General features: G+C 32.7%; 1 protein-coding gene and 2 long non-coding RNA genes across 11 annotated transcripts in view; 2 read left to right on the forward strand and 1 right to left on the reverse strand.

Moving 5' to 3' along the window:
• Positions 1–1,602: 1,602 nt before the first annotated feature.
• LOC145140914 (uncharacterized) lies at positions 1,603–5,099 on the forward strand. Of its 9 annotated transcripts, none has more exons than XR_013722346.1 (7): positions 1,603–1,976; positions 2,279–2,367; positions 2,509–2,950; positions 3,306–3,399; positions 3,576–3,628; positions 3,900–3,948; positions 4,712–5,099. It is a non-coding gene; the product is annotated as an uncharacterized LOC145140914 (long non-coding RNA). The 9 variants fall into 9 exon arrangements; XR_013722347.1 differs by having other exon boundaries at positions 4,863–5,099; XR_013722340.1 differs by lacking the exon at positions 4,712–5,099 and adding an exon at positions 3,113–3,162 and having other exon boundaries at positions 3,900–4,040.
• Positions 5,100–5,900: 801 nt separating this feature from the next.
• Positions 5,901–8,832, forward strand: LOC145140757 (uncharacterized). Its single transcript, XR_013722266.1, has 5 exons — positions 5,901–6,839; positions 7,799–7,911; positions 8,046–8,093; positions 8,236–8,385; positions 8,508–8,832. It is a non-coding gene; the product is annotated as an uncharacterized LOC145140757 (long non-coding RNA).
• A 2,257-nt stretch (positions 8,833–11,089) lies between these two features.
• Positions 11,090–13,761, reverse strand: part of LOC145137752 (uncharacterized) — a 41,852-nt gene continuing 39,180 nt past the window's right edge. The window contains exons 3-6 of the mRNA XM_079071892.1: positions 12,206–12,298; positions 11,942–12,091; positions 11,471–11,857; positions 11,090–11,388 (exon numbers count right to left, since the gene is read on the reverse strand). Of these exons, the coding sequence (XP_078928018.1) occupies positions 11,225–11,388; positions 11,471–11,857; positions 11,942–12,056 (666 nt within the window). The 5' untranslated portion in view covers positions 12,057–12,091; positions 12,206–12,298 and the 3' untranslated portion in view covers positions 11,090–11,224. The remainder of the gene's footprint in view (positions 11,389–11,470; positions 11,858–11,941; positions 12,092–12,205; positions 12,299–13,761) is intronic.

A 13,761-nucleotide genomic window follows, 5' to 3' on the forward strand; every position in this document is an offset into this window, starting at 1 on the left:
GCACCTAGTGTTCATATAGATCTATCAAACTGCAATAAAGGAATCTGAGAATGAGAAATTTCTTACACTACAAAAAGAAACCGTAGCAGGCGCCTGTTTGACGTGTACTGGGGAATCTTTCCCAAACGAGACCTTGACCGCCATGGGAGGAGAAAACCGAAGATCGGAAGGAGAAAAAGGGCCGCCTCCTTCGCATGGTTGATAAACAGCCAGCAACGCTACATCCGGCGGCAAAAAAGAGGACGGTCGATTTGCGTCACCGGTGAGGACGCGATCCAGATATTCAAGACCAAGAGATTCAGCAGTTCCTTCAATATTTTGAATTTCATCATTGAGGTTTGATCCTCCATTCACAACAGGAAACTCCTTTGGAGACTAAGTGTTCTTGCTAACTCAAAGCTTCAAGATATGAACGAAGAATCAAACCTCAATGTTGAAGTTTCTGGTCGTAAGAATTATGAAGGATTTGGATCTCGTGAATTTTTCAATGGTGGTGAAAATCTTCCCTTCTCTGATGAACGTCTCGTGAACGATACTCATGGCGAGAAGATCAGTTTTTGTAGAAGATGCCCCTTTCAAGTCAAGGGATAATCTTTTTGGGTCCTAACAGGCTTTGGCTTATTTATTTAGGTCAAAAGTAAATTACCATAATTATAGAGATTATTTTTGGAAGTTACTGAACAAATTACTAAATTACCCTTATTTATTTATTTAATTATTTAATTTTTTATTTAATTTTGATTGGTCCACATTTAAACATACAATAACACAATAATTAGTTTAAACACTTGAACCTAACTCTCTCTCCCTCTCTCTCTCTCTCTATATATATATATATATATATATATATATATATATATATATATATATATATGTGAACATTTTTCAGATCAAATCGTCAATTTTATTTTAGCCTAGATATGGCTTAGACGCTGTATTTCGTTACTATTGGTGGTTTTGATTTTGAAAAATGATGTACGGATTAGGAATTTTCAAGCTCTCACAAATCTTTTGCTTCTCACAATAATTCAGCCCTTTATATATATATATATATATATATATATATATATATATATATATATATATATATATATATATATATCATGGTTGCAGAAATCGGGATTAATCGTTTGACGTTCTCTAACCGTCGAGGATTAGGGCATTAATCGGAAATTTAGGATTAATCGGCTTTGGCGGGATTAATCGGCCTTGGCGGGATTAATCGGTCAACAAAAGTCAACAAAAGTAAAAAAAAAAAAGTCGAAAAAAGATCAAAAAAATTAAAAAACATTTTAAAAAAAATTCAAAAAACCAACTTTTTTTTTACTCCAAAATTTTCAAAATTTCAAAATTTCAAATATTATACCAAAATGTTCATATTTTTGTATTTTCAATTTTCCAAATTACAAATTTTCTTATTTTCTATTTTTGAAGTACTTGGTTTTCTTAAAATATATTAATATTTTATTAATAATCTATGGTCTCCGATTAATCCCCGATTAATCCCCGCCAAGACCGATTAATCCCTTAACACCAGTCGACCGGCGAGCTACCGTCGAACGATTTTTACAACTAGATGATCGACCCCCTGGAAGTCCACCATTTCCGCCACCGCCATTCACCACCCCGTGGAAGTCCACCTTTTCTGCCACCGCCCTTAACCACCCCGATCTGGTACCATCACCCCCTATATTTTATGATACTTCACAACAATCACCATCACACCATCACTCCAAAACCCTAGATATCATATGCAGTGTCGCAATCGCCGCCGTCATCCACAGTCAACACCAGAACCGTTGCACTACTGTCCCCACCATACGCCACCACCATCGCACGTTTATCTCCACGAATCATAAAAACCCTGAATTTGAACTTCTTCACCCCTGCATACCACCAAACATATATTCAACGTCTCTCTCTCTCTCTCTCTCTCTCTCTCTCTCGGTATTGTTGTTTCTTCTTCTCGATTTCAGGTACAACATCGATCTACCTGGTATGATTTTGTTTTCATTTGTAGGGTTATTGGATCACACTTTAAAGAGTTAGTTTGTCACTTGTATATATATTATCCATAAAACACACGGAAATACAATGGCATGTCTCTCTGTACTCATACACACAAACACGAACAAATGAAGGTTGATTTCTGGTTCTTTTTGTCAATAGTTATGGAACATGGGTCTCTCCAGAAACCCTTGTTGTCGACCTTACAAGGACAAAGCAGTTTAACTAAAGAGGAATTAATTCTGTGTTTTTCATGTTGAAATTTTGATAGGTTTAAAGGGAGAAGAAAAGGGAACCAGAGACGCCTACTGATTGTAATTAATTTTTCATTTTTTCTGCAGCGAAACCCAGATCTGAAAGGTGGGTTTTGTTTTGAAAAAGTCACTTTCATCCTCTTATTTCATTTGATTTGGGTTTTATTTTGGTTTTGTAATTTTTAATAGATGAGAAATCATTGTTTTTTCTATTAATGTGCCTTTAACAACCACATGTTTCTTGCAGGTTTTGGTATGATTTGAAGACGGTAATCACAAAAAAAGGAAGATGCTTGAGGTAAGTTTTTAAGGAGTTAGTAATCTTGATTATTCTTCTCTTTGTTTATTTATTCTGGAATTTTCAAGCTTTTAAGGCCATCTTTGGTACTCAGCTTCTCTGCCAGTTGAGGTATCTTTCTATAAGTATATGTGTTCAGTAATAAATCTAGGAAAAAGAGCTTGATGTTCAATCTGGTCGGCATCTAGGTTAAACTATTTGACTTATTTTTCTGAATTTCCATCACCCCCTCTTCACGTTTCTCACTTAACTTTCTCTCTCCCATTTAACGCATATAGATCCGCAGAGGAGCAATGATGATCCTCTATCCTTCTTTACATTCATCAACAATCTGCTAACCAAGCCCTACCATGGATGCAACTAGCTCCTTCCCCCTTCCCCTATGTTTCAGGTACATTGATTTATATTTTCTGATTTAGTTTTTAAATCGATTTTTGCCCATTCTTGATTTTTGATTTACATGTGGTTTTTTATTCTGATTAAAATAAATACAGTTTGTGGTTCTATGTTTAATTGTATGTGTGTATGCGTGTGATTAAATTTGTGTTTATAGGAACAATGTCTCAGGCCATAAAATGAAGCTACTTAAAGCAAAATGTGTAGGTGTGGTTAATTTCACCAGTTCTGCGATCAGACATACACATATTTGTTATGGATTTGTTTTGAATATTTTAGGTTTTCGATTTTGACTAACTGTTCAACAATTGAAATACATTTTTGACAAATTTTTTGTTCTTGCTTTGCAGGTTTTAACTGATTCAGGTACCACAACAGTATCAAAAGAAACCATCACCAATCTTCACTAGAACCTATTCGATCCATAACAATAACATTCCATGGGTAAGTATCCTACGTGAATTTGTGTAGTGTGCTGCTAAAAAACTCAATAATTTGTCTTTTTCTTTGACATTTTTGACATTTTTGTTTGGTAAGTCCCGATAAAGTATTTATTAGCTTATTAGATGTCATTTTGTTTTTAACCTATTGGAAGCTATCGATCTTGACTTTTTTATCAGTTTTTTTTTGTAGCAAAAGGTTAAAATTTGTAGGCGAAGAGTTAGCAAAGCAGGTATTATGGTTGACTTTCATGGTGACATTATGCATTTATCTTTATCACATTTTTGTATTTTTCAAGAAAAAAAAGTTTCAATTTTGACAAAAAATCTATGTTTTAATTTGGTGGGTTTATAAACAAACCAACAACAAATGGTGTTGCTATGACATCCATCATTCATTTGATCTGCAGCATGCTTATTACACTTTTGGTACAATATTAAACATATTTGGTTATGTTTGTATCAATGGATTAATTATAACCAAAAAATAATTATTCTTGACAGGATCATTTAATGATGTCCGAGCTAATCCTTGCCTCCTTGGTACTTCCAGGTATGATTCAAGTTCCCCATATGTTAAGGTTTAATGCAAGAAATTACAGTATACTTTTATTTTATTAAATATAATAATGTACTTTATTTTTTTGGGATTGATTTTCAAGAGTACAATGTCTTATTCAAATGGAAGTGAATTTTTTGATAAGTGAAAGTAAGTTGTTTTATCTTGCCATTAGCAATTTTTGTACTTGATGCATTGCATTTGGCCATTTTTGGATCAAATGACAGAAATAGCTACATATTTTTCAAATATAACAATATACTTTCATTTTTGTTTTTATAGATTTTCCAAAGTAAAATGTCTGAGGTAAATGAAAGTAGATTTCTTGAGTTGTGTGTGTTGTTGTTGCTATGTGTGTATGTGTAGTATATGAGAGTGTGTTTTATGTGCGTATGTGGTTGTGTATGATTGATGTCGTAAACAGTCAAGTATGATGCCATTTTTTGTTTTCCTTTATCATCACTCACAACGATTAAATACTTTACATAATGTCATTTTATAGTATGGTATATTAGAACATGGACCAAAAAAGCAACACCGTCATTTTGTTTGAAACAAAGACAAAATTACATTTTTTTATCCATACATTTTGTTTCCTTTATTTTTTAAAGATGAATAAAAAAATAGCAATTTACAACCATTTATCTGCATATGTCAATTACATGTTCTTTGTTTATTTTAGTTTGACAGTATTGTCATTTCTATTCTTTAACATCTTACTTTCATTTCTATTTTAAACTTATGTTTTCTTATTTAGGCATTGTACTTTGAAACTTGAATTATATTTAACATTGGAATATACAAAAGAACTAAAGACAAATTGACAATGCTTCAAAATTCTATCACATGTTACTAATGCTACTTATGGCGACACTACGGATGATTCTTCTTATGCAAAATGTTTGAAGTTGGCGTGTACCTGAGGACAATGTTTATTTGAAGTTAGTGATTTATGTACATGAAAGTGGAGATTTGGTTTCACTTTCATGTTATGACGTTTCTAATTCAGAAATACCAACGTGAGTGAGTATTAATGTAAATAAATATTATTGCCTTTTTTAGAGAAATGTATTTTGTTTAACAATTCTATGTATTATACATAAAGTAGTTATAACTTTATGTAATTAGAAAAGATTTAAACTAAATATTACAATCATATTAACTATATCGTTCCAAAAGTATAACCAAAAACATATAAGTAGATATTGATGGGGTTTACATATAAGTTTATTACATTTAATTTGGAAACAATTTATCAATAGTTCACTATTTTTGTTTTAAAGGCTAAATATTATCATTTTATATAAGATAAGATATTGATGGGGTTTACTTATAAAAATCTCGCACAGTTTACATTAATCGGTATTTTCTGTTTAACGGCTATTTGTTTGATTTTTTTTTATCTCTTACTGAAATACAATGTTTTCATGCATCTAGAAATTGTTGTCTTGGTTGCAAACCGACCAATTTAAATAATTGAAGTAATTACTCATATAACTTTAAGATGTTTTATCTAAAAAAACGAGTATACAACTTTTGCGTAAACTCTAACCCTCACCACCGCATCTTACTCTCATTTGCGTAAAAAAACTAATCTCCTCTGCAGAAATTATGCACACCCGTCGCTTAGCGCGGGTAACGGCTAGTATATATATATATATATATATATATATATATATATATATATATATATATATATAAACTTTACTATTTATATAAATAGATTTAAGACGTCCAAATGTTTAAGGTAACAGTACAACAAACCATTTAAGTCCTACAAAATACATTGTAGTACAAGTGTTTAATATACAATTAATACATATCGAAACATTCAAATAGTATGTCTTATCTTTCCCAATAGATGATAACATAGCATTTGAATTTTAAATAAAATGTACTTTTGACAGGGCTTCCTCTTATCTTTCCCTCTTTATCTTTGTTTATGTTTGATCGGGTCCTCTTCAAAGTTGAACTACCATATGAATTGCCATTTAGTTCACCAAATTTCATTCTACTAAACTTTAAAATATTGCTTCTCTCTCCACACAATTGATTGCACGATTATCCAGTTGCTTCGTTATCTTCTTCGATTTTGGTACACACCTGAAGAACTCCACCACCGTCAGCACCACGCTCGCCACCACCCTCATCGGAAATACAAGCCTCTCCATAGTACCATCATTTATTCCTTCCACCACCGACATCTCTCTCTGCAAAAGAATCCCTAATCACCACCACCACAATCAATCTTCGATCTCTCCCTTACACTTTTACCACTTTTAGTTTCTCTCCCTTCCCTCTTTCTCTATGAAAACTCTAGATCGTCAAGATTTACCACTTAACCTCCTTTTCCACGTCTCATTCTTCAACTTTCATCACGTTTAATTTTCCTCATCGCTTTTATTCACTTATTCGTTCCACATGGAACTCATTTCTGCTCCTCCTTCACAGGAACAGATAGGTTGAGTTACATATCAATTTCCTAATCTCCATTTCATCTTCAAAAATTCAAATGGAAACATTTCATTTGTGATTCAAAATTTGAATCCCCCTCTCTCTCTCTCTCTCTCTCTCTCTCTCTCGATTGAAAATCGCCTACTTCTATTTAAAAACCCTAATTTCTGAATCGCCCCTGCCACAACCACACTAGGACTGCTTTACCACCACCCGCTTCTTCCGTTAGTGAACCATTGCAAACCTCCACCGTCAGTCTCCGTCTATATGTTTCTCTGTCTATGTACACTCCACCAAACCACCAACGACGTCACCACCGGTACATAACAACACCATTGACGACTCATCACAACCACACCTAGGTAATGATGTATATGTGTGGCCACACCAACCAAACCGTTCAATATACGATTGTGTCAGCAAATTAGAGGGTATAGACTCTATAACTGTAGTTAAGTATAATGTATCCATTTTGTATGATCTTTATAGTTTTTATCTGGAATGCCTTACATGGAGGAGCAGTAGCTTGGAGATCGTAGGTGGTAGAGAAAAGGGATAGTAGATGACATAGTGAGATGTGCTTAATATGTTCATTGAATAGAAATTAGGTATAAAGAGCCTTTATCAGTCATATAAAGTGTTGGTGCGTATGCAATTATCATTCAGATTTGGAAGTTACTGTTGACATCCCTAATGTTTTGTGATGTTATGTAGTTGCTAAACCATGAGGGATTAGGGAAGAAACATCCTCAATGCAAAAGGGGGGAAATTTATATACCATTGTATTCCATAACTTATAAATTATAACGTATAATTCTAAGGGAGGAGGGAGTCATTCCCTCCCAACCCACTGAACCCACTGCCGCATTATTTTTTCTCTTATATTTTTCTTCATCTTCCCAACCCACAACACACGGAAACCCTATCTTTTTGAACCCACTCAACCCATTTAATTAAAAAAAAATACAAAACAATCAATGTAAAATCTTAATTAGCAATAGAGTTACCGCTGGTACCACTCCCGCTTCAGCGGGTTATTTAATTGGTTTCACTAACCCACTTCATCATCTCTCTACTTTCTCTCTCTCATTTTCTCTTGTACCATGTGTTTTAAAACTTGTACCTTAGTTGTTTTGTATTTTTTTAATTGAGTGGGTTGAGAAAGATAGGATTTCCGTGTGTTGTGGGTTGGGAAAGATGAAGAAAAAGAAGAGAAAATTTGATGTGACAGTGGGTTCAGTGGGTTGGGAGGGAATGACTCCCTCCTCCCTAAGGTGTATAATGGTTACCTGCAGGAATTTTTTTTTTTTGACAAGTAGCATGATTTTAATGCATGACAGTTTGGTCTAATTACAAAAGCTCGATTAACTCGTTTATTTGTTCATGGCAGGTTGTTATTTGTTGTTGCAGTGGTGTTTTTAATCAATTCTTAAGTCTGTTTTGGTTCAACATCTTTAAGAAGTGGTCACTATGCATGGATGACTTGAATTCATTGATGGCAAGGTTCCACCCAAACTATGCGATTTTCACTTTTACTTATTCTTTTAGTTGTGTTATTTTCTTTGTATTCGCATCATTGTAACCTTGTTGCTATTATGTCAAATTGTAACTATGTTGCACCTCAACATGGGTATTAGTGGCTGGAGTGAATGCAATGTCACAGACTCACATGAAGATACATGAAGGTAACCTCTTTGAAATGCTTCTTTTATATTGATATTTACTTTTAAATGGTTTAAATGCAAGAAAGTTGTAGTTGCATGGTTTAGTTTTAGTTTTAGTCTTTTTGAGTTAACTTTAATTTATAGTTTTCGTTTTGATATCAAGGTATCGCTTCACACACATTCTGAGAACATAATTTTAGTTCCACGTGTTGATCAGGAGAAGTTCTTTTCTGGTGCACATAATCTACTAAAACGAGTAAGGCTTGAGGTTTGTATATCGATAGACAAAAGAAATAGGAGCCTGCATATTAAGGTAAATCAAATTGGTTTTGGTTTGAAGTTCTTTTGTGTTTGCATATGTAGAAAAAAACGCAAATGTTCTTTCTATTCATCTGTACTATTTGATGAAAATGAGTTTTGTTTTTGGTTTTGTAGACGGTGAGTGATGTTTATGCTTGGGCTTAAGTGAGTAATATTACAAAAATTCAACAAAATGGTACTTGTAGTGATATGTAGTCATATGATGGTATGGAATGCGCTCTAAAATAAGGAATCACAAGATTTAACTTCTAAAGTAGAGTAACTTTTGTTATTGTTAACAAAGGGGAAGGATGGCATTCATGCATCCATGTCTAATCTCCAAATGAACCTACTGAAACATAAATATCACTCATTAATAGGATTTAAGCCTCATTTTGGTATGTTTTAGTCTGTACTCTCTTATTAAATTTATTGTATCATAACATACTTTTTTTACTTATGCCATGCAGTTATATATTAATGAAAATATACATGAGAATTAAAGTAAATATTTTGTATAAAAGACAACCTTTTTACCATATTTTTAGAAAAAGTGTATCGGTTCAAAATTAAAATATGTTTTTTTGATAATATTATGTAATGGGATAATAAAAAATAAAAATAAAAAACCCTTGAACTGTTTAATATATCATATTGAACGAGGTTCAATAATATTACTATCAACTAATAACATAGTTAACTGGTTGAAGCAATTTTTAGAGTTATTCGCGAGTTTGATAAAATTTTAAAATCGACTAAAATAACTATGTTTGCAAAATGCAAAAAGAAGGTGCTACTAATTAGTCGTTAGTTTCAATAATTATTTTTTATTATTAAAATGCATCCATCAAGATGAAGAGGATTATCTTGCGAGCAAGTGTTGATAGTTGTTGAAAAACATCAATTCTCCTTATTTGTGCATTTTTAAAGAAGGGAAAACTGTAATAAAGTCCTTATATATTAGCTTCATAATCGATTTAGTTATTATATCTTTTTTTTTTATTCAATTAAGTCCCAAAAACTAGTAATCGTATTCAATTTAACCCTTTTACCCGATCAACAAGTCATCCAACTTTTAAAAATTACATTTTTGGCCTAGATTTAAAAATTTATTATAAATTTGGTCAAGAATTTACACTTTTGACCTAGATTTTAAATTTTATTACAAATTTGGTCCAAAATTTACCTTCTGGCCCAAATGTTAGAATTTTTTTAGGAACTCATCCTAACTTTAGTTTTTTTTACAACTTTTTTTCTCAAAATTTTGTTTCGAATATGTTTTTTCTTTATAAAATCATATTTATACAAAAAAACATATTTTCACATAAAAATCATATATTTTATATATAAAAACTCTTTTAAAAAAACTTTTTTGTATACGAAATAACTATTTATAAAATTGATATTTATTAAGTACATAAATATATAAAAATCTGTTTTTATAAAAAAAATGCATACATACATGTATTTTACAATATATATATATATATATATATATATATATATATATATATATATATATATATATACAAACATCTATTTCATAGTAAACGTACACATTTCTTTTGTAAAAACATATTTATATGCACCCAAATAAGTGTTTGTATACAGTTCTTATATATATATATATATATATATATATATATATATATATATATATATATATATATATATATAAACACATTTATATATAAAATGTATATAAACACGTATTATATAAAAAAGTATTCAAACACGTTTTTTATAAAAGAAAGGTATGCAGACATGATTTTATAAAAAAAATATTGATACACACCTATTTGTGTGCATATATATATATATATATATATATATATATATATATATATATATATATATATAGACACACACACACACACCCGTTTACTATGAAATGGGTGTTTGTTTACATTTTTTATAAATATGTGTTTGTATACAAATGTATTTATAAAAAAAATAGGTGTTTGTATACATTTTTTTAATACGTGTTTGTATATATATATATATATATATATATATATATATATATATATATATATATATATTAAAAATAGATTTGTATATATTTATGTACTTAATAAATACCTATTTTTATAAATAGATATTTTGTATACAAAAAAAGTTTTTTTTAAAAAAAAAATTATATTGAAAATATAAAATTTTTTATGTGAAAATATGTTTTTTTGTATACATATGATTTTATAAGGGAAAAACATATTAGAAACAAAATATTGAGAAAAAAATTTGTAAAAAAAACTAAAGTTAGGATGACTCCGTAACAAAATTCTAAAATTTGGGCCAAAATGCTAAATTTTGGACCAAATTTGTAATAAAATTTAAAATCTCGGCCAAAAATGTAAATTTTGGATCAAAATTTTAATATATTTTTAAATCTGGGCCAAAAATATAATTTTTTAAATTTGGATGACCTGTTGACCAGGTAAAATGATTAACTTGAATATGATTACCGGTTTTTGGGACTTAATTGAATAAAAAAAGATATAAGGACTAAATCGATTATGAGACCAATATGTAAGGATTTTATTGCAGTTTTCCCTTTAATGAATAATAAAAAGAACAAGATAATCTCAAGGATATCAAAGTGATCATAGTTGTTAACTCGTGACTCGAAATCCTAAATTTTAACTCGTGACTCGACTTGTAAGAGTCATGACACTAAAAATTATATATAACATCATGTGTCAACAAAATATAAGCCGAATATTTAAGCACATTTACTAATATGTTACAAATTCACTAGTTAGGGTCATACATGTCATAAAGTATCAAAAAATAACTAGTGATTTAGTAACAAAGCAAATGACAAAAAGACTTGGTGTGTTTAAATCATAAAACTATACTTCAGGGATAAAGTGGTCATCATCATCTTCATCTTCAACCACCGTTGTCTCATGGAAACCAATATCATCTCCCTCCTCCTCATCCTTATTATCTAAGTCAACAAGTTGGCTTTTAGTTTTGTCTTTAACATTAGGCACTTTGTTTAGGTTCCTTGGTCCTACAAATAAATAAAGCTTGTATTTATTAAACTTGATTCTTATTAATATTATAATATGTAATCATCCCTTTGTATAATTTACCTCTCTTCCTTTTATTAGTACTAGTTCCTTCATCCTCTTTAAAACATTCATGAACATCCATCCATGAGATATCTTCGGGGAGACATACATCCTCCTTTTCAGTAATCCATTCACCATCCGACTCCATGTCCGACAAACATATTGGATCATAAGTCTCCCCTCTTTCTTTTCTCTTTTGAAGTCGTGTATCAAGGTTGATGTTATATTTCACAAACACCAATGCATTCAAACTTTGTTGCTCCAAACGGTTCCTCTTCTTGGAGTGTATATGGTCAAAAGTGCTCCAGTTTCTCTCACATCCGGTGGCACTACATGTGAGGCTCAAGACACAAATAACAAGATGTTGAAGTTCCGGGCACTCATCTCCATAACTTGACCACCATTTAGCTATAATTTAATAGAACAAATGAGTAATAAATAATAATGTAATTATTATATATTTTACTAGGTTATATTTTTGCTAAAAGTTACCAGGTTGCATTTTCTTCCTCATTAACACGGATGCGGATATCACAAACATCCTGATGCTCTCACTGAACTTTACAAGTTGTTCATGAATTGTCACCATTGTTGGCCTATCATACATCCTTTCAATGACATCATACAATCCGCATTTGACTTCTGTAACATCCCAAAAATACAAGCCAAAAATTTCGTTTTAAATCATTAATAAAACCATAATCATCTTTCAACATATAAAATCATAAATCGTATATCCCAAGAACATAATAACACCTGTCAAATATATCAGAGTATAAACATCCCAGGCTGAACAAATGGTGTGTGCACTGCAATCTTCCCGAGCTCCTCTTTTGAAAACTTAAGCACCTGAAACCAAAACTGAAAACTGTAAACATGAAGCTTAGTGAGCTCCCCCAAACTACCACATACCATACACATAACATAAAACCATCACATAACTCTGGGACTACTCTTAACTGCATCGGGACGAATCCCGTCATTGGCTTACCCGGCATCGGGCTCACCCCGACATCCGACCGCATCGGGCATTGGGCTCACCCCAACATCGGGCTTGCCCCAGCACATACATAACATAATCACATAATCTGCATCGGGCTTGCCCCTGCATCGGACCGAAGCCCGGAACAACAACATATAACACATAAACTAGCATACATCGGGCTTGCCCCGAAATACATAATACATGGCATAATGACTAACATACATCGGGCTTGCCCCGACATCGGGCTTTCCCTGGAACACATAACATATAACATAATAAAATATATTGCATCGGGCTTGCCCGACATCGGACCGGAGTCCGGAACACATAACACATAACACATAACACATAAACATGCATGAATCACAAAGACATCAAGCATACATAACTACTTCTCGGGACCGCCCCGGCATCGGACCGAAGTCCGAAAACATATAAACTGCATCGGGCTAACCCCGACATACTCTACTACTTAAACGGGCCGGCATTGTGGCCGTAGACCCGTTACTTCTGGAAGGAAACTCACATCTCAATCTGGTTGCTGAAAACTCGTGCAAGGTAACTCTGTCCGCTGCTCCAATTACTCCCCGGCTATTATGACCACAATAAATACTTAGTCAAAAACTGAGAATCCATCTAAGGGTAAAATGACTATTTTACCCCTTTGATCTAAATTGGACCATGACCGAGGCCCAATCCTTTCTAGTCTTTCCAAACTCACTAAGGCCCATTAAAGTCCTCCAATGGCCCAATTTTCTAAATTGGGCCCAACTCCTCAAATGGGCTTTCCACCCAAACCCAAACTAGCCTTTGGGACCTTAACTGTCTCTTGGTGGCCCATCATGGCCCAAAATCTGCTAACCCAAAGCCTGACCCCAAACCGAGGCCCAATAACGGAAAGCCCATTGTCTGAGTGTACGCTGAGCGTACTCTTTTGTACACTGCGCGTACAACTTGCATGGCTTGTACGCTGCGCGTACTGGCGTGTACGCCCTGCGTACTCCCCTGATAAGCCATTTTCTTCAAAGCTGCTTAATCCCTTAAGACACAACTTCCAAACTTCAGATCTGAGTCTAATAATCCTTCTTAACCCATAAAGTTGATCACTTGGTGGCTTGCACCCCACCAAATGAAATCAAACTTGGAAAAATAGCAACTATCTTCGTGGAAATGGCTAGATCTCTTGCATGGATGCAAATGGGCCTTAAAGATTGCAACTTTACTGCTCAAGGGACTCAAATAGCTTCATGGGTGGCAACCCTAAGTCCAGAAACGGATTTGCACCATAAAAATCCATTCTTGAAACCAAAAAGGAACAATATCCATG

Source organism: Lactuca virosa, chromosome 9, assembly GCF_052849685.1.
Source record: "Lactuca virosa cultivar CGN04683 chromosome 9, Lactuca_virosa_CGN04683_v6, whole genome shotgun sequence".
NCBI lineage: Eukaryota > Viridiplantae > Streptophyta > Magnoliopsida > Asterales > Asteraceae > Lactuca > Lactuca virosa.